The following is a 21,052-nucleotide window of genomic DNA, read 5'->3' as shown; positions in this document are numbered from 1 at the left end:
TAACCAAATGTTTTGTACTGACTAGGATTATATCGACACTGAGGCTCTGCTGGACAGTGAGAATGTGAACCAAGAAGCTTTGCTGGCATACGCACGAGAGGCAGCCGACTACTCCACCCACTACCAGCTGCCCACGCTGGACTACGCCATGAACCACTGCGCGCAGCCTGATGTGGCCATGTTCGATTTCACCAGCATGCACGCGTCCGAAAGTGCGGCTCTCGCCCGGGAGAGGTTTGGTCACAGTGTGCTGGTGGCACTAGTGGGAGACAGTCTTCTAGAGGTGAGGAGATTACATTACTGTGCAGTTGAACTTAAATAATCGTTCTCGTGACATGTGTTTGTGGTTGTCTGTCTCACTGTAGCCCTTCTGGCCTATGGGGACCGGCTGTGCCCGCGGTTTCCTGGCGGCCTTTGACACGGCTTGGATGGTGAAAAGTTGGGCGCAGGGTACAAATCCACTCGAGGTGCTGGCAGAAAGGTCAGTGAAGGTCAAATTTCACATGTGCAAGCAATAAATGCACACACAGCTCCAGATGAATACAGAAACCGGTGATCTATACACATTTTGTTTTGAAAATGATTCATAAATAGATAAATGGTTTCATAATTAATAATCGTAATCTTAATGAATATTTTTTTCCTCCGATTTTAACCGTATTGAAAGTTAACAGGAACTTATTATACCATCAATAGCCTGTTTATGTAGTTGTTTTGTTGTTATTTTTCTAGGGAGAGTCTGTACCGATTGCTACCTCAGACAACACCTGAAAACATCGCCAAAAACTTTGATTCGTACACCATAGATCCAGGGACACGCTATCCCAACCTTAATTCAAACTGTGTGAGGCCCCACCAGGTGAAATGGCATTACTATTTACTATCAAAATACTTAATAAAATGGTAAAATCACTGCAATGCACAACCTCAGGTGATTTATTGCTTATAACACTCATGTCAAATAATAATAAATAAACACATTAATTTAGTAAAACAGCAATCTGATTTGCAACCACAAATGCCTACAGATAATTTAAACTGTTATTATTAAATTCTACTATTTGCTGCTTCTTTTCCTTTATTTATGTTTTCACCGTTTTAAAAAAGCAGTAAGCTCCTTTAAGCTATGTGTTATAGTGATGAAGCTGTTGTTGTGGTTAAAACATGGCTCATCCAATCAGAATTTAGAGTCGTAAATATACATTTAAGATTTCTCCTTTGTAGGTCCGCAACAACTATTTCTGTGGAGAGATGAAGTCATGCTCTCTGGAGCGGGCCGCCACGATACGCCGCCCGGTCAACTTGGCCAGAAGAGGTTGGAAGAACCTTCTAATCAGTCTTAACCGATATCTATAATTATCCTCTGCTCTTTTACTTGAGTGCACCGGTCAGTCCCTCATGAGTTGCCGTCACTGTATATGAGCGCTGAGATTTGCATTTGATAATCACAGGCAAAAGGCAAGTAAGTTGAGAGAAGACGAGTGTTTACAGCATTCCTACCTTCTGCAGATAACGGGCGGCTCCTGTTTTAGGAACGTTCTCAAAACAGCAGAGCGAGCGCACTCCTTCAGCGATGTGGCAGGTTCAGGGAGAGGGAGAATTTATTCCTGCTGAGGGAATTTGACCCAGACTGAGATTTGTTATTACCAGCAGAGCCAAAGTAAGAAGAGAACTACCTTAAGTGAGGAGTAAGGAACCTTCCAGACAATGCTGCTCAAAGGAACCATTCATCCAAAAAATGGAACTTCATTATTTACTCACCCTCATGTCGAACCTGTATGATCTTTCGTTTCAGGAAACATAAAAGAAGAAACTTGTGAAAATGTTCATGCTGCTTATTTCCATAAAATAAAGCACAATGACAGTCGGCTATAAAAACAACTTTCAAGAATTGTATGCTATAAATAAAGTCTTCTGTCTGCTTTTGTTTATAGAAATCAGCAGCATGAACATTTCTCAGAATATCTATTTGTTTTCCAAAGAAAAAAAAGTCATACAGGTCTTGAAGGACATGAGAGTGAGCAAACGATGATTGATTTTTATTTTTAGGTGAACTATTCTTTTAATATAGTGTTTTTGCCCTTTAAACTTTATATTAATTAGATACCAGAATATACACTACTTGACGAAAGTTTGGAATATTTAAATATTTCGTTTTTTTTGAAAAAGGTCTTGTATGCTCTAAAAGTCTGCATTTATTTACCCGAACAGAAATACATTAAAAACAGTAATATTGTGAAACAACTCAAATTGTCTTTAAAATATCCTCAGCATCACAGGATCCTTCAGAAATCATTCTGATATGCTCACTTTAGTGCTGAATTATTATTATTGCTACTATATTTTTGAGAAACCCATGATCAGTGTTGGGGGTAACGCATTACAATGCAATCAGATTACTTTTTCAAGTTCCTAGTAAAGAAATTATTTACTTTTACATTTACAACCAAATTACTTTGTATTTACTTTTATTTATTGGCATCTTTTCTGTCCCATATGTTGAGAGATGCTGGGAGTGAGGTGCAGAGGCACTTCCATCAGGCTAAGTAACTAAGTAATGCAATTAGTTACTTACTGTATGTGCACTTTTCTGCAGAACTTCCTCTTTTTTTGCCTAAATTTACCTCTTAAAAAGGAAATAGAACAAGAGTCAAAAGCTCAAATCCCACATATCAATCAGTCACAATAAATCCTTTCACTGTTGCTGTTCTTTTGAGCTCGTTGACGTGGCTTTTCTGCCCATAAAAACAGTTAGCTGTCAGGTTGACATGCTACTCTAAACATTAATAAACTTTGTGTTACGCAAGAGGAGGATTATGCTGCTGTGAGATTGATGACACCTGACACAGAGAAGACGTCACCTTGACTTTCAGTCCAGATCATTCCTTGAATATATTTCCATTCAGCTAAAGTCTCTGCTTCTCAGATTTGTTGGGTTGATCGGTTTCAAAATAACATTTTCCTCTGTTTGTTTACCAGAGTCTGAGATCAGGCCGAGTCGGTTACTGACGTGGTGTCAGAAGCAGACGGAGGGCTACAGGGCTGTGAATGTGACTGACCTCACTTCCTGCTGGAGCAGTGGTCTGGCTTTCTGTGCTCTCATACATCGCTTCAGACCACAGCTCATGTAAGATTCTTCACAACATCTCTTTTCTGCAGGAAACAGAGATAGATTTCACATCTAAAATCTGTAACTAACATTGTGATCTGTAGAATCACCTAAAGTATTGCATATAATTATATGATTGACACTCACAAAGTGCTATAGCAGTACTGTGTAGGTAGTGATATTATATGATTACTGTTGTCCATATACACTACCCTGGTACCAACTTTGTCTTAAAAACATGAAAACTTGCTAGAATGTCCAGATTTAGGTGTAAAGGAGGTATTACTCTGAATGCATGGTATTGCATCGTGGTACAAAGTAAAAAAAGAAAAAGAAAACCTTAACATACTATTCTACCATGTAAAAAAACCAAACAAACATACTGTTGTATTACCATATTACACTTTACAGTACCATAGGTTGGTGCTATGTACAGAAAAAAGCTACATAACACACAAACCCTGTCTTAAAAACATGCCATTGGGACAGTATTTTAATTTTAGAAATTGACAAAAAACATGTAATCACTACCACGTGCAAAATCAATAGATACATAAATAAATGGTAATTAACATTACAGTTGCATTTTTTTTTATTTTTTACATCTGTACTATATCCATAGAAAAATACATATCATGGCTTTTGGTATTACCTTATGCACAAACAAACAAGCAAAGAAACATATTATTGGTATACATGGTAATTAAAAAGTGCATACATTAATCACATGGTAATACCATCATCCATGTCCAAATAAGTATTGCACGTCTTAATGGTATTACCATCACATCATATCATATATCACGTCATATATCATGTATCACATTTTTTTTTTAAATAAATAAAATGACATTTTGGAGTAATAAAAAAAACTAATATAACCATTTAAAAATAAATCAATAAATGTCATGCTATCATGACCAAAAATGAAACTTGAAATACACGCTAATATTGTCGATTATAAAGGATGAATCAAGCAGTCCCTATAAAACAGTAGTTTACATGACACTTTGATAATGTTCATTTGATGAAACATTAGCAATGGAATTAAGTCGTTAGCACAGTAAACAAATATTTGGTTTGCTTCCTGACATGCCCATAAATCATATTCTGTTTTGGCAACCATTCCAGTCAGCTCTCCTGTATGTTTATTAGCATTTGCCTTTGCACAGTCAGTTACTGTGTAATCCTAAACATGAGCAGGACAATTGAAAAGCACTTTGACCCCTTGAAGAAACAGCTTTCCCATGTTACAGCATTTTTCCTTTTGAAAACAGATATCCTGCCAGATGATACTTAATCATCTAATACAGAGTAACTTTTACATATCAGCATTCTTAGCTGAGAAAGCATTTGAACAGCATTGCCATGTGCAACATTTCACACACTTTATCATGTCTGTCATTTGAGATTGTCAAAAGTAGCTTAAAGAAAGCAGAGAAGTTTCACAACTTCACATTGTCCTTTCTTTGCATGAATGTCAAGAGGGCAGCTTGTTTAATTCAGGTCCCATGCTCTCTGTTCTAATCGCCTTGTTTCCTCTAGCGATTATGACTCTCTGAATGAGCAAGACTGTGCCAGAAACCTTCAGCTGGCATTTGATGTGGCAGAGAAGGAGTTTGGCATTAAGCCTTTCATCACAGGGAAAGAGCTGGCGGCAGGTCAGGAGCCGGACAAGACCAGCATGTGCAACTACCTCTCCAAGATCTACGAGCTCTTCAGGGGAACGCCTCTACCTCCCTCAGGTAGATCATCAACTCTTTCATTACAACCCTATTAGGATCACTGGCTGTGTTTGAAATGGCAAACTAGAATACTATGTGGACCATTTATGCAGAATCAAGTACACTGCTGTTCAAAAGTGGGTAATTAAGATTTGTTAAAGTCTCTTAAGCTCACCAAGGCTGCTTTCTTTTTCTTTTTTCTTTTTTTTTGTTGCAATTTTTTCTGGACACTTTTATAAATAGAATGTTTAAAAGAACAGCACTTAATAGAAATAGAAATCCTTGTTACATTATAAATTACTTTACCGTCACTTTCGAATTTAATGCATCCTTGCTGAATGAAAGTATTAAATCGTACAGACCCCAAGTTTTGAACATTAGTATAAATATATACAATCAATCAATTAAAGAGCACCTAATATGGCATTTAAAATGTTCCAAATATTGTTTTAGAAGTCCCAAACAACAGTTTTGCATGCATGCAATGACAAAAAAGACTTTAGTTTTCTTATAATATGAACACAGCGTCTCGTCACCATGATGTTTTCTAGTTTTCACTGGCATCTTGGAGCGCAATAAGTGGGCGTATTATTTTTTTTTATTGAAAAAGTGGGCGTATCGTATTCAAATAACTTGACAAGTTGACGTCATCTAGTCAGAGAAAAAGCTTCGGTCTTCTAACGATTCATAAAAATGACTCAGAGTCGACTCTTGCTTTTGAAAGACAATAACTTTATATACGGTTCACTGTCATATTTCAAACTTTGCATGATGTTTTTGCACTTAGATCTATGTTACACACTACATGAAAGGTAAATTTCAAAATTCCATGATAGGTGCTCTTTAATTTAATTATTTAGTTCACTTGAAACAGATGTAATTTTAGTCATTAATTTTCTGTAGTCTCAATGACCCTTGATAGGTAGGACATTTCCAAGATGGATATCACTTGCTGAATTAAGTATGCATAAATAAAGTATCTTGCATACTAGCATTTGCCATTTCTCCTTGCATTTTGATAAGTAGAGAGTTCAAAAGAACAGAAACTATTTGAAATACAAATCTTTTGTACCTTTATAAGTGTCTTTACTGTCAGGAATTTAATTTATATATAATATAATTTTGTGTAATATATCAGTTAGATTTTTCAGCAGCCTTCTTGACTTCATTAACAACAACAATCTAGCATACTAGTAATTGAACTTTCTCTCATTGCATGTTGCGTTGGTACACACACTGTAAGAGTTGGCAGTATGCATGTATTCCACTTCAAACATAATCATAGTCTCATAATACACATACTTATTGTCATAAAAATACCAGTTACACTTTATTTTACAGTCATATACTTATAAAGAACTTACCCATGAAAGTACCGGGCAGTTTAATGTACCTACATGAGTTAAGGTTCAGTTAAGATGTAGATTTAGGGTTAGTACCTACTTATTACCCAGTTACTGTAATTGCTATAGTAAGTATGTATATGCGGAACAGGAATGTAAAATAAAGTACTACCAAAATATCATTTCAACTCAAGAGATCTTCACTTCTCAAATACATTAAATTATGTTAGCCCTCTAAAGGTGTTCAGAGATTTGACACCGTCCAAAACCTATTATCTGCTTAGAGTGTGTCTTCCACCTAGTTAGAGTTTGCATAAGGTGTGTCCATTAAGGAAACACACAATGCACTTATGGAAAACCCCTAAACAGAAGCATTTTATCTGGCCTTTTGCACTCAAACATTTGTGTTACACAATTCCTTCAGTCATGCCAGGAATGCATGTCTGTCTGAATCCAGGTTACCGCCCTACAGATCTGCACTTCAGCGCAGACGAGGCCATAAATATTCCACATTATATATGATCTGGCCTCAGAGAAGTTAATACAGCAGAAGCATGTCTGATGTCAACTAAATCACATGCATTCAAATGGCTCCTACAAGCTGCAATATGAGGCTTTTATGTTGTAAATGGATGTTTGTTTGGTTACAATACTTGTTTGTTGTAGTTGTTTATTCTCAAATGTCATGTAAATGTTTGTCACATGGTTTATTGTAGATTCAAAGCCAGATGGTGATGCAAATAATGAAAAATGTCCATCGGGTCCTCCCAGACCTGCTCAGAGTTTACTTCAGCCTCGTAAACGCATTCCCAAGGTCGGATACAATGGGGTACAAGTGAGTTATTACAAGCACTTTTAAAGCTAATGTTTTGTGGACGATGTTCTGTGTTCAAGTTTGGACATCACTTTCTAAAGCAAAATATAATACATTTTTCTTTAGAATGATAAAAATGTTGAAGAAAATGATGCCGTATACAAGAGAAGACGGAAAATTAATTACTTAGAAGAGGTCAGTATTATATGTGATTATTATATAGCATGTGAAACTGGAACTGCTCTGTGACTGGTCTACTTCTCTTCCAGACAACCAGATCCTTCAATCAGAGCTCTTCTGTATCTAGTGAGGGGCGGGAACTGAAAGAAAACAAGGTCAAGTTTATAGCCTCTCAGCTTCTAGCAAAATTTGAAGACAGCACTGCAAGCTGCTCTATTCGCAGACAGGTAAATACCACTTTGACTAAACTCATGGCATCAGTGCAAGTTTTACATTGCATTTTCTTAAAGGAATAGTTCACCCAATAATTAAAATCCTGAATCTGATTTATTCGCCAACTGTGTGCAAACACACAAGGAATTTGTTGAGGTTTTTAGGAGCTCTTGGTACAAACATACATACAGTACAAGCATACATATGAAATTGAGTATAGAAAGAACGTTTAAATAAGACTAAGGAAAATAATAATAATAATAATGTGGTATGCATTTGGATTTATGTACAGATTTGTGCATTATTTACTGTATATATAACTGTATAAATACAAATATTTATATGTATTAACATAAAATTCTGTCTTCGTTTACTCTCTCTTATATCATTCGCATTATTTCCATTTTTCTTCAGTGGAACACAAACAGAGTTATTTTGCAGAATGTTCTTGCTGCTCTTTTCCATATAATGAAAGTTTAGGCTGCAGAGGTCCAAAATGCAAAAACTGTCTGAAGTCATACAATAGATTTTAGTGACGGACTAATTTTTTTATTGCCATTCACAGAAAATCTATGTTGGTGCTTTAATGTATCTTTCACAAACTTTAAAATATTTTACATTATGATATGTTGTACAAGATTTGACATCGAGATATGGGTCTGGGCAGTTTAAGTGATATTGGTTTCAAATTATATATATATATATATATATATATATATATATATATATATATATATATAAAATAATAATAACGAGGAAATTTAGGGGTTAAGTATTCTATTACATTGTGGCTTTGGAGAACCTCTTTACTTGGAGTGATCCCAGTATTTTTGTGCCTAGTTGATCTCTTCTTTCTCTTTTCTTCCTTCTGTCCTTCTCACCCTGGCTTTCTTTTCTCTGAAACTGCTCCTGGTATAATGATATCAGTCTGACTCTAATGATGAGAGGCCTCCAAGACGCAGGTTCTCTATTGGGATCAATGTTTCCGTGAAGAACCTTTAACATCCATGGAAGCTTGGGGTTCTTTATTGTTTTTTTTAGGTTCTTTAAAATGATCTAAAAACTGTTCTTTGGGGAATCAAAAATTGTTCTTTTGTTGCATTCCTGCAAAAAAATAAAGAATTTGGGAACATTTCACATTCAGCATCAAGTACAGTGTGAATCTCTGCCTTGCTGTAGATACACCCCAAAGTTTCCCCACGGTTGTATCATCAGTATAACGGCTCATACCCGGCGCTGCCCACATGTGCTGTGTGTTCAACACACTGAGGAGCCCTCAGCTCCTCTCTTCCCCTCACTTCATTCCAGTCCTCTGAATCCACAGAGGAAACCACTTCACCCGACTCACACACACACACACAATCAGAGGCAGAGAACACAGCTGACTCAGACTCAGGAAATACAGCCACCGGCACTCAGCAGTGCTGTCCGTGAGAGCAATGCTTCAGCGCCTCTAGAGGGGGGAAGAGGAGATTAGACAGATCGTCCTTCTGGTCTAATATGTGTGTTATAAGTAGGGCTCCTCAAGTTTTGAGACATCATTAAGATTATTAAATGCAGGTTGAACATTCTCCATAATGGGTGCTGCTTCTGTCCCTCATTAACATGGACATAAAAGCAAGTATTTTGTCTTTATTTTTTTTGTCAATATTCAGGAAACAAATATTTTATTATTTAAAATACTTGAAGTTGTTTTCCCAGGATTAGTGTCATCCTTTACTATCATATGAATCTCTTTTTAAAATAACATACTGTTCACAATTTCATTAATTGTACCTTAGAAATAGTAAATGTCCCGTTTTATCACTGCTTTTTGTTTGTTGGGAGATAGATCTTCACATTTCCACTCCGTTACCATGTTTTTTAGTCAAGAATTGAATAAGGAAACAAGGATCATTAAACTCCATTTTTAATAAAAATGTCAATGTTAATATAAAGGGTAAAATTGCTAAAATTTTAGAAAGCAATTTTCGGTCAACATGCAGTAATGCGATTGGCCTGTAGGAAGAGCATGTCAGGACTTAAACCTTTCTTTAATATAATTGAGATATAGGCTTCTCAAAGGGTCTTTGGTACTTCTTTAACCACAATCGAATAATTTAACTTATTAAGCAATGGGTCTGCTAGCAACTCTTGAAAATCCTGAAAACTCTCCACAAAACCCATCTGGCCCTGGTGAGTTATCATTCTTTAGAGCATTAATAGCATCAATAAACTCCTGTCTAGTTATAGGGCCATTGAGAAATTATTTTTGTGTAACTGAAATTGTTGGAATATTAATCTCAGAAAAAAAAAGTCAACCATTTGTTTGAGATGGTCACCTTTAATTTATATAAAAATCCCTAAATGAATTATTAATATTCTTATTATCATGGAAAATATTATCATCTGAATAAACAATTGTAGCAATAAAAGTAAACTTAAAATGCACTGTCTCTAAAGGTTTCAATATTAGGTCTCCACTGTATAGAATAGTCCACAGTATTCTCAAATTGAAGCTCCATGGTAACACTGCCATTATCTGACAGTAAAATGCTTTCTATATTACAAGATAATACTAATTGCAAATCTGTTTTCACCATAAAGTAATCTAGTCTTGACTGACAATGATAGGAAGTAGAAAAAGAAATTGTGTTCCTTATCAGCAGGGTGAAGAGTTCTCCAGACATCTACAAAACCAAGATCTTTACAAATATTCTGAAGAAATCTCACCTGAGCAGTTACAGATGCAGAGCTATGTGGAATAACTAATAGCCAATCTACAAGAGGAATCATTACACGATCTCTATCTTTAGTACAGTTTAAAACTTTGAATGGTAAATGACGTTTAATGAGAATAGCAACACCTCTGCTTCTGGATGTAAAAGATAAATATTATATCTGCCCAAAAACACGCTGTTTTGATTTTAAATGTTTTATGTCACTCAAACGAGTCTCTTGTAAAAGAGCAAGATAAAATATTTCCAGAAAGTATTTTTCTTCATTTTACAAAATTATGGATACCTTGAATATTCCCAGTACAAATCCTAAGCACTCTAGACATTTAAAACTGTACAGAAAATAAGCGGATCCAAAACACAGAATCACAATATGTTTATACCTGTAAGTGTACCCTTCAGAAATCTGAGCTTTGAACAAAAATAAAGTGAAATACCAGTAAAACTCAGAAAACTATACAAGGGAACAAATCTGTCAAACATGCAGGAAGGACTATTCCTATTCTTTTCTAATTTAGGCAGCTGCTAGCTTGAGCTTGAGCTTTCCTCGCTCAGCTGCTGTTGCATGCTCTGCGTGTTTTGGCCTGTGATCACTGAGTGACTGAGCATCATTTCACCCACCTGCAGTCTTTGCAGATATCATTGCATGCAAAGTAATTAATTCCCTAAACCCCTGCTAGCCGTAGTTGGTTAATAATCCGTCTAGCAGAACAGATGTGGGGACGTATACTAGAACTCAGTACTTTCAAATGACCTGTTTTACTTTAAAAGATTTAATAAAGTCAGCGAATGCCAGTGGACATCATAACCATCATATTCTTGGGTTGTTCTTTAAAAAAATTGTTGGAATAAAAATTTTCTCTCAATTCATGTGACAGAACCAAGAGGGTTGGGGACTTTCTTGGTTGTATAAAGGGGTCTGAGCTGCTCAGGGGTCCTATAAGCATTTAAATTGATATCTCTGACTAGAAAAGAAGCTGCTTTGCTATTTTACTGCACACATAAGGAGAAACCATCAGTCCAGGAGTCCACAGATGATTCAAACATTCTTATTCTCCGTGCATTTATTATATTTCATAACATTGTTTCTGTGAGAATATGCAGTGGCCAAAAAAATAACAAAATATAAACTATCTGCAAAAACTGACGCTAGCTCTTCTCTCAGTGTGTGTGAATGACTCTGTATACATGCATCTCTCCGGCTTCATAACACTGATCTGGGTTTTGTCATCCGTCATTAAAATACGGGTCAGACGCTCCTCCTCGCAATTTTTATGAGTATATTTAGCTTTTGAAAACATTCTGAAGACTGACTAACATATGTTGAACAGTCCATTAACGACTGCTAAATCTGAATGTATAATTTTAACATTTTCCCCAAGGAAAGTTACATCATCATAATACAGTATGTGTTGCATAAAGCAGCATATTTTTATATATACCCCCAGAAAAGAAAAACTAAAATGTATATCTCAGTTGTGTCTCTTATAGGCAAAAATAAGAGCAAATGGAGAATTAAAGGGATCGTTCCATCAATTACTGTAATCAGTTACTTACCCTCATGTCTTATTTAGTCTAAAATTCAATTATCTGCAGCTCTCCTTATCAGTTTCACTGCTCATGTCTGTTTTTGTGTTTATTCGTACCATGGAATTTTCTGAGAAACACCTGAGATAAAGTTCTTCACTGTCAGTTAAACATAAGAAATCCTGTTTAAGATTAAGAGCTCAGGCCTCCTGAGATCTAAAAGAGCAACATCTGAGTCTTTTCCCTTTGAGTAATCAGTCTCCTGTAATCCAATTTGCTCAGTTCTTATTGAATGTTCAAACTATCTTTTCTGGAAGAACGGACTCCTCTGCTGTCTGACCTTCTGATCCATCTCCACATTAACCCCACCACTCCCAATCCCAGAATGCATTACCACTCCCTACAGTACGTCCTCCCATGTCCTCTCCTAATCTAGACTCCTGACCTTCAACATTGGCTGCCATTACTTAGGCGCTTCTTTCCAGTGAAGCCTACAAGCTGAAGGCGAATCACTAACATCACAGTGTTTATTTGAAGCAAAAATGCATTTGAAAATCAACGTTGATTACTGATTTACTGTCGATTAACAACCTCAGAGCTCACAACCCGTCTTTAAAGGTTTATTAGTTGTTATTAAAAATAGAGGAGAGTTTTTAGTTCTGGAACCCGACTGTTGCACTCGATTAGCGACACAGGAATATTTTAATCATCAATAGTCAACGTCATTTTTTGTCATACGTGCAAGTTTGTGTGAAAATCCTGCTTGAATGTGTTTCCACTTATTATAGACAAGAGAGAATACAATAGATAGTATTGCTATTTATAAAAATATACATATATCTGGTTATATCAAAACAACCAAACAATAAACTGATAGTGCCATAGGTGATCTTAAAGTAACTGGCACAAGATCAAATTGTGTTAAGTGACACTGAGATCACTGATCATCATAGATATTTTTTTTATTATTTACTGATTGCTCTCTCTCTCTCTCTCTCTCTCTCTCTCCCTCTCTCTCTCTAGTTTTGTGTCTGTGCAGCCTCTCTCTTCATTTCTCCATTTCCCTCGTTCCCTCACACTGACCATCCCTTCATGGTCTCTCACACAATGCACTGCTGCTTCCTGTCCTTCTCCTCTCATTTCCTCTTGTATCTCTCTCTGCTGTCACAGCTGGTAAGGGCACGTCCAAAATTTTACAATCTGTCCCACTCCTGAATCTAATTCTTACTTTTTCTCCTCTTCCACTGGTATACATTTGGTTAAGGAGTCTAAATCTAAACCATTACATGTGCAGCATTTTAAAAAGAAGATACAGGGAGAAAGAATGAGTCCGTCCCGTCTGGTGAGCGTTCCCTTGTCGCTTACAGTAAGTTTGGGGATATAATTACAGTTAGGAGGGATTTAGCATAAGGGTTTTGACATCTGGCATTCATATTTAGCCTCTTCTAAATAATTTTAGGTTAGTTATCATTGCTGTATGCTCAGAATTCACCTTTATGATATAAGGAATGTGATTTAATTTGTGGTTACAAAACTTTATGGCATAAAAATGCAAGTAGAAGCAAAGAGTGGCTTACAGATGGTGAGTTTTTGTCAGCATAAATGTTTGATTATATGATTGAAAGTGAAAAGTTTGCCCACAAATGATGTCATTCCAAACATGTCTAGATTTATTTATACCATGGAAGAAATATCTCACGTGTCTCATAGATTTAAGTTATTACTTTTAAGATGTAACAATTACTTTTAAACAATATACACTCAAAAAAGTAGTGCATAATTCAATGTGTTGCTTGCCGTTTCTTTGTAATTACTTAAGTATAAAAACTGAAATGGCATTTATTGTAAAACATAGTCCAATAATCCTACATGAAAAAAAAAAATGTCATACAGTTTTGGAGCATTATTCATTTTTGGCTAAATATTTTCTTTAACCAAAGATGATCACAACAGTTAATAGCAATAAACCCCCAAAATCTACATTTTCAGTCTGCCACCAGCAGACACACAACATCCTTTTCTGTAAGAAAACCAACTAAATTTCCTCAGTCAAATTGAGACTTATATGCTCCCAAATAGATATATAACCATATCTGTGGAATGACCATAATTATCCATAATCTCCCTGGACTTTTGTTTGTTGATTGTTGGCATGCTGTAGGCAGGACTGGAGAGCACTGATCAGGGTGGCAGATCTCTTTGATGAACTGTTTCTCTTCACATGGTTGGTCTTCTAATGAGAACGTGCCAGTGTAACACAACACTTGGCTGTAAGCATCCTTACATTCCAGCTGAGCACAGGGAGAGAGAGGATTCCAGAAGTCCTCTCTTCCACTGTCAGATGCCTGACCGGAAACTCTAGCTCCACCCACTGAACAAACCAAAAGTGACTGGATCATTACATAATCATCTCAACATGGGAGTTTTTCAAGTTTCACAAGATGCTTTTAGAAGTATCTAAAGAATGACCGACAAGCCTCATTGTGAGCTAAACATGGGCTCTGTTCTAAAACCTAATGAGATGCCTACTGTACATTCTACAGATGCAATCCAGGCATGTGTGAATAAGCTGTACCTGTGCATGCATTTCACTGCAGCTGAAATTAACTTTAGAGGCAGTAAGAGACCAACAAAATGTTTACTTTTTTTATTCAAATTATGATTACGGGCAATATAATTGATTAAAAAAGATACATTTTTAGGTGGTTACTTACACAATAATATTTTAGAACTTCACTATACTTTTACCACAGAACCTGATTTGTAAATTAAACAGCTCATTTTGACTTACCATATTTTCCGAACTATAAGTCACACTTTTTTTCATAGTTTGGCTGGTCCTGCGACTTATAGTCAGGTGCGACTTATTTATCAAAATTAATTTGACATGAACCAAGAGAAATGAACTAAGACAAATGAACCAAGAGAAAACATTACCGTCTACAGCCACGAGAGGGCGCTCTATGCTGCTCAGTGCTCCTGTAGCCTACACTGAGAACATAGAGCGCCCTCTTGTGGTTGTAGATGGTAATGTTTTTCTCTTGATCCTTGGTTTTAAATAAATGCGACTTATAGTCCAGTTCGACTTGTATATGTTTTTTTCCTCATCATGGCGTATTTTTGGACTGATGCGGCTTATACTCAGGTGCGACTTATAGTCCGAAAAATACGGTAAGCAGCACATTAGCAGCTCTCTATATTTGGATTTTCTGACATGGTAAACTTCCTCAGTAGCTCACCTAGTACAGCAATGCATTAACCAAGAGAAAAGCTCACTTTGAACAAGGGTCATGACACTCAACAAAAGAGCTCAAAGCCTCGAAGGAATTTTTATTTACATTTTTATTTTTCAAGACACTCCTGCTTAATAAATCTGCATCGGCAATGGAGAAAAAAAAAGAAAGTGTTATAGTGCCTCTGGTGGATGTGTCACCTGAATAATGTAGCAAAATGTACATTTCAAGTTTTGTGAATGTAGCCAGTCATTTATTTCCAGTGAGTCAGAGTTGTGTAATTTGCACATATAACTCTGCACAGGAAACAAATCACACCCATTTCAGTAGTTTGATGTTAGCATGTTGCTAAGCTAACAAGAATAAGTGCAACACTACCTTAAAATTTGATAAAACAAGGAGGGGTGCTTAATGCATCTTGCCTGTTTTACACAATATTCATATGATGCTGTAAGATGATGCCTATTTAGGCAGCTCAGTGAGTAATGGAATAGAGCAATGCAGTTTGTTTCGAAAGAAGCTATCCAATTGGACTCGTTGTTTAACAGATATGTGTTAAATGTATTCTGAAGTCTTTTTCTCACTGACTTTCCTTAGCATGTCCTCTCATGCTCTGCCTTATATTGCTTCATCTTTGTTTCATTCTAATTTCACACTCTTCTAAATTTAGTAAATTCTATTAAATCTCTCATATAGTTCTACATATTGTACAGCAATGTAAATACTGTATACTGCCTACTGCCACCCAAAAATGATATGTGAAGAAATATGAAAAAAAAAAAATGCAGCAACATTTCAAATGTCATATAACCTGTGTTTTACATGTTGAAGTCATTGTGTGGTGTCCATATTATTATCCCAATAATACATATGGTTATTTTGAATTTTTAATGAAATTTAAAAACATTGAATCAAATAATGAGTTAGAAAAAATGTTTCATGTATGAAATTATTTTTGGCTCGTTCATCACAAAGAGCCAACTGGAAAAGTCAAATCAAACACGGTGTATTGTGGAATACAGAACTCAGCACTGTTTTAAGATATACTGCATATTGTTAAACCATTGCAGTACATCCAGGTAGTGTATACTGCAAAACTAGAAGTATCTCATCGCATTAGGACTCTCGGTGTAATTACTTTGATATTATATTTTCCATGACCGCTCAATCAGTTTGGATGTTATTCTAAGGGTTATTTTCAACATGTTTTGATTGACCAAATCACACAAACTTTTTTCTTCTTCTTTTTCCCCCCTAGCCTTCCATCAAAAGAGAATTTCAGAGTCTGGGAGATGTGTGTCATGCGTGTAAGAAACGTGTGTTTGCAGTGGAGAGGCTCAGCGCGGAGGGTTTCCACTTCCACAGGGAATGTTTCCGCTGTCAAACCTGCAGAGCTCCGCTGAGCCAGGGAAGACATTTCTTCGATCCAGAGGAAGGTACTGTGAAGGACCTGTACTGCATTCTCACCGTTTCTCATTAAATGATTAGTTAACCCCTTAAAAAAAACTAAGATGACACCCTAAAATTAAATCATCATTTACTCACCCTCATGTTGTATACAACCTGTATGGTTGATTTTTTTTCTTCTGTAGAATAAAAAAGAAAATATTTACCAGAAGGTCCAGGCTGCCTTTTACTATACATGAAGGCAGATAGGAGCGAAAGCTGTCAAGTTCTAAAAATGACACTAATCAGCACGAAATTATTCCAAATGACTATATTTCAAGTCTTCTTTAACAATATATCTTTGTATGACAGACTAAAACAAGCAATCATTTGAGTAGGCCTTAAGTCTTAAGTCGCTGGGGAATATTTTTAGCAATAGCCAAAAAAAAAACAAAAAAAACACTTGACATTTGCATGACGTTGAGCATTTCCCCCCCACATTTTTCCAACTTTGACTAATTACAACATGCAGTGTGAATCAAATGAACTCATTTATTCTATCCAACATATAAAATGATTATTAAGTGTGAGAAATAAATAAGCATGGGTTTGCACATGAATAGCTCAAATGAGCGTTCTGCATTAGGTGAAAAGGCCATGTGCAGTGGATATACAGTAAACAGTAAACAAGACCGCAGTTTTACACTACTGTATTATCATAGTTTCTTTTGCCCCTGTAGGAAAGTTGTACTGCAAACTCCACTTTGCACAAAGGAAACCCTTAGTAAAGAATGGAAGTACACAAATTCTACACAAGGTAAGAACTCATTTATGCTTCAACTCTTTTTTCTTTTATTCATTTAGAGGTGTCTTACAGCACACCTATTTTTTTCTTCAGACGTGTACTGACGACTCTAACGACGGCTCCAGCTGTAGTCCAGAGAGACGTGAGCATCGACTCCAGGACGAGTCTCCAGGAATCCTGTCCTCGCTGAAGAGAAGCCTGCGCCGGCCGCTGCACGTGAGCCAGACTGTGTGTGCTGTGCCTCGCCGTGTGTTTAACTGGCTGCACGGTAAAGTGTGGGCCACAGGAGTCCACCTGCGGGATAATGTCGAAGATTACGCCTTCCTGTACGAACTGCTCAGTGTGAGTCTGCCTCTGCTCGCCGTTCTCCATGAACAGCTGGTCCAGATGTACGCAGAGGCCGAGCCGCTCAATCTCCAGCCTCTGCAGCGCTGGTTAGAAGAGCACATGCACCACTGGGTCTCAGTGTGAGAGAAGCATCATCAGGTCCCTTTAAAAGGGTTAATATGTAGATGAAAATGGCTGTGGATATTTATTCAGGACTGAAAAATACACAGAACAACCTTGAGATCAAAAGTAGCAGATGTTTAGATGTTTTCATGAACAAAGCGATCTGAACGAGAGATTCATTTCCTGCTTTTTCAGAGAGTAGAAGTGAAATGGCCTGGTTTGGATTGTTATTAAGGTTTGAGTAAAAATAAAAAAAAGTGTCAAACACAGAGTGAACTTTAAGCACTTTAATGAGTGAGCAGCCTTTAAATGCACGATGAAGAGTGACGTTCTGCTTTTAATTATTAATGAACGTTCTTTGTTGAGACTACAAGTTTACAAAACCTGACCGATCAAGCTGCAAACATGAATGTTAAACCATTCAGGAACCTGTCACATTCTTCTCGCAGGTTTACGCTTCTTATGAAAAACATACAGCAATGGCTGTTAAAAGGAATGTTCCGGGTTCAGCAGAAGCTAATCTGTTGATAGCATCTGTGAAAAATGTTGTCGACTACCACAAAAAAGAACTGCATTTTGTCCTTCATATTGTTAAAACAAACAAGAATTACAATGGAAGTCTATGGAACAAGAGATTACAGAGGGTTTAAAGCAGAAATGTGCATCTGTAGAAATTCATCAGAACAAAAGTGTGTTGTTTGAGCTTTAAAATTGTCAAAAATGTGACATTTTGTGTGGTTTTTACATACTAGTCTATTTTAACACAATGTGTTGTCTTGTGGGTGCACTTTCAAAACAGCATGATCATTTTATATTTAGTTAAATCCTGTATATTGTCTGGTTAGGGTTAGGCTTCCATAGGCTTTGTACTGTAAGTACATTACTGTAAATGTGATTTTGTTTTGTGTTACTCTGTATATCACAGATGTGGTCCAGAGAGCTTAATTAAAGTTTAACTGTAAGCTCTAAGCTGAGATAAGCTCTGTGCTCTTACACATGTGGTGTATATGTAACTAGGGGTGCATATGAGGACATTTTAGCAGATATAAATAATTATTCATATTTATATTAAGTAAAAATGTAGGGTGATATTACATATCAATCAATATTTTTTGAGATTAATAAAAAAAAAAATGCTCATCTAAAAAAAAATCCAGATTTAAATTTGGTGCAACAACAGCGAAAAAAGAAATTAAAGAAAATACATACACGTAACATATTATAAACCATTGGAATAAATAAATGATCCTATGGTCATTTGGCCATAATTTATCAATCAATTATAGGCCTATCAGCTTATTTTGCATACTGGATCGATACAGATAACATGAAAAAGTCACATTTACTTGCTAACATGACTCTAGAGATCATGCATCCCTCTATAACAAAGAGCAAACATGTAAGCATAATATTTTGTTCTCAGGCTTATTTGTATAGTTCTCATGCAGAGCCACTCAACGGTTCCAAATGCACATAATTTAATGTCATCTGTTTACTCCTGTAGTCTCAATCATCCGCCAGTTTTGTATCACTCAGATTCCTGTCACATTACATGCACCATCAAACTACTAATGCACCAGTAAAGTAGCTTTGGTTTGAATGAAAGACTTACGGAGTCGTGGCAGAAACACTAGTTGGCAGTCTTGTAAACCTCCTCTCATTTGATTCACTGGACTGTTACTGTGGTTTCTTTTAATGTCATTTGCTACCTATAATGTACTGTCTGAGGGCTGGGTAATTCTGTACTTACAGAATTTACAGAAACACATTTAAGTGCAATTAAAATGCACTTTTTTTCTTCCAGTCGGAACTTACTGAGAAGAATTAACAATAACGAAACATGCTTTTTGTTGACACTGGAAGACGATTGTTAGATTTCGATCTGTTTATTTGTATGAATAGTGATTGCAGATTGATCATCAAATGATATGAATGAAAATAAAGCATGGATAATACATTTTTTGTGCATTATCAGCTCATTTCGAATCACTGTTTACAGCCTGCATTTTAATACGATTCACTTCTTATGTGTGTTTCTCCTTTTTTTATTCACTTGTAGTCCTTTTCGACCTCTCCACTGTGACTTGCTGTGAGCAATGTTGATCCAAAGGTGATCTTCTGCAAGTGTCTTTAACCTTCAAAGGAAATGCACGCTGCATGACACTAACCGTCTGCCTCTGGTTCTTTCATCTGCACGTCACGTCTGACATCCTTCTCTTTTCTCCTTTCTCCAAGGCTTATTAATTACTTGCTCATGCAGCCTCTGTCTTTTCTTCATTTCTTTCTCTTTCAGAGGTGGGTTGCTTTACATAAACCTACACGCAGGTGCCCGTGTGCCTCTATGAAAGCAGATCATTAGGTCTTTAAGCAGCACCTTTTATTGGACATGTTGTAAAACTGTTTGAAGTTTTCCATTTGAAACATTTGTTGTTGCCTTATTTATGTTAAGCCATGCTCTTGCAATAAAAGAAAGATCAAAGTCTTCTCGTTTTGACTTCTTTTTATTTTCTAGTTGGTGTGTGTTACATTCATGCCTATGATATCCTTAAACACTTCTGCATAAGAAATATTTATATTAGTGGTTGATAAATGGGTTTTTCACTCACCTGTCCCCCTTGATGTAATGTGGGGAACAAGGAATGTTGAAGATGAGGATCAAAGCGCAAGGGGTTTGTTGAAAGTCCAAATGAAAGAACGAGAAACACAGAAAACAGGAAGGGTCCATGTGTTTTGGTCATTTGATTTTCTACTTAAAAAGAATGAAGAGAAATGAGAAACGGTTTGATTTCCATTTTTTTAAGAAACTGAAAACTAAAATGTATTTTTGTTTATGTGCAAAAAAATTATCATGTTTTAAAGGGGTCTTATGATGCGATTTAATTTTTTCCTTTCTCTTTGACTTCCTTTCCAATGTTTAAAAATGCCCTAGCTCAAGATCTTCAGAATATATGCAATTGCTTTGAAAAATGTTGGCCAATCAGAGCAGACTGCGCTTGTCAGAAGGAGGGACTTCATAGAAAACGAGGCGTTTGAGAGAGACGGGGCATAGAGGACCTACAATAATGTACAGTATTTGAAAAAGAATGTGTTTTTTGAACATTAAAGCATGTCATATTCTGTTACACCAAATACACAAAATTATGATTTTTAAAAAAGCATCATATTTATTTTGAATGTTTTGAACCAATAAAACAGCATTCAAATTTTACTTTAGTCTATGTGATCTACAAAGACATGGAATAAAATATGATTCTACTAATTTTTATCCTACTCATTTTATTCTTGAGGCCTATTAGAAAATCAGGTAACATGTTTTCATTAAAAAACAACTGCACAATTTTTACATAACACAGTTTGATGGTAAAAACCTAACCCCACATAAATATATTTATGATCATATTAGTAATAAAATACTAGTATTATTATTATTATTATTATTATTATTATTATTATATAAATAAGAAATCTTTACTTAAGTTTTCACCATAATTATTGTACAGTAATTCTTAAATACAAATTATAGGCTATACGTTGGAATTATGAACTGAATT

At 36.0% G+C, this 21,052-nt stretch overlaps 1 protein-coding gene across 3 annotated transcripts in view; it reads left to right on the top strand.

Moving 5' to 3' along the window:
* LOC113051769 (F-actin-monooxygenase MICAL2-like) overlaps positions 1-19,983 on the top strand; it is a 47,493-nt gene extending 27,510 nt beyond the window's left edge. For all 3 annotated transcript variants that reach the window (XM_026215832.1, XM_026215831.1, XM_026215833.1), the window contains 12 exons: positions 26-283; positions 366-481; positions 733-859; positions 1,225-1,315; positions 2,980-3,127; positions 4,655-4,854; positions 6,893-7,011; positions 7,117-7,185; positions 7,260-7,397; positions 16,119-16,296; positions 16,987-17,063; positions 17,145-19,983. In XM_026215832.1, coding sequence (XP_026071617.1) covers positions 26-283; positions 366-481; positions 733-859; positions 1,225-1,315; positions 2,980-3,127; positions 4,655-4,854; positions 6,893-7,011; positions 7,117-7,185; positions 7,260-7,397; positions 16,119-16,296; positions 16,987-17,063; positions 17,145-17,522 — 1,899 coding nt within the window. In that variant the 3' untranslated portion in view covers positions 17,523-19,983. The remainder of the gene's footprint in view (positions 1-25; positions 284-365; positions 482-732; positions 860-1,224; positions 1,316-2,979; positions 3,128-4,654; positions 4,855-6,892; positions 7,012-7,116; positions 7,186-7,259; positions 7,398-16,118; positions 16,297-16,986; positions 17,064-17,144) is intronic.
* Positions 19,984-21,052: the final 1,069 nt, after the last annotated feature.

This window comes from Carassius auratus, chromosome 32, assembly GCF_003368295.1.
Source record: "Carassius auratus strain Wakin chromosome 32, ASM336829v1, whole genome shotgun sequence".
Classification (NCBI taxonomy): domain Eukaryota; kingdom Metazoa; phylum Chordata; class Actinopteri; order Cypriniformes; family Cyprinidae; genus Carassius; species Carassius auratus.
This window is presented reverse-complemented; position numbering and strand designations above follow the sequence as displayed.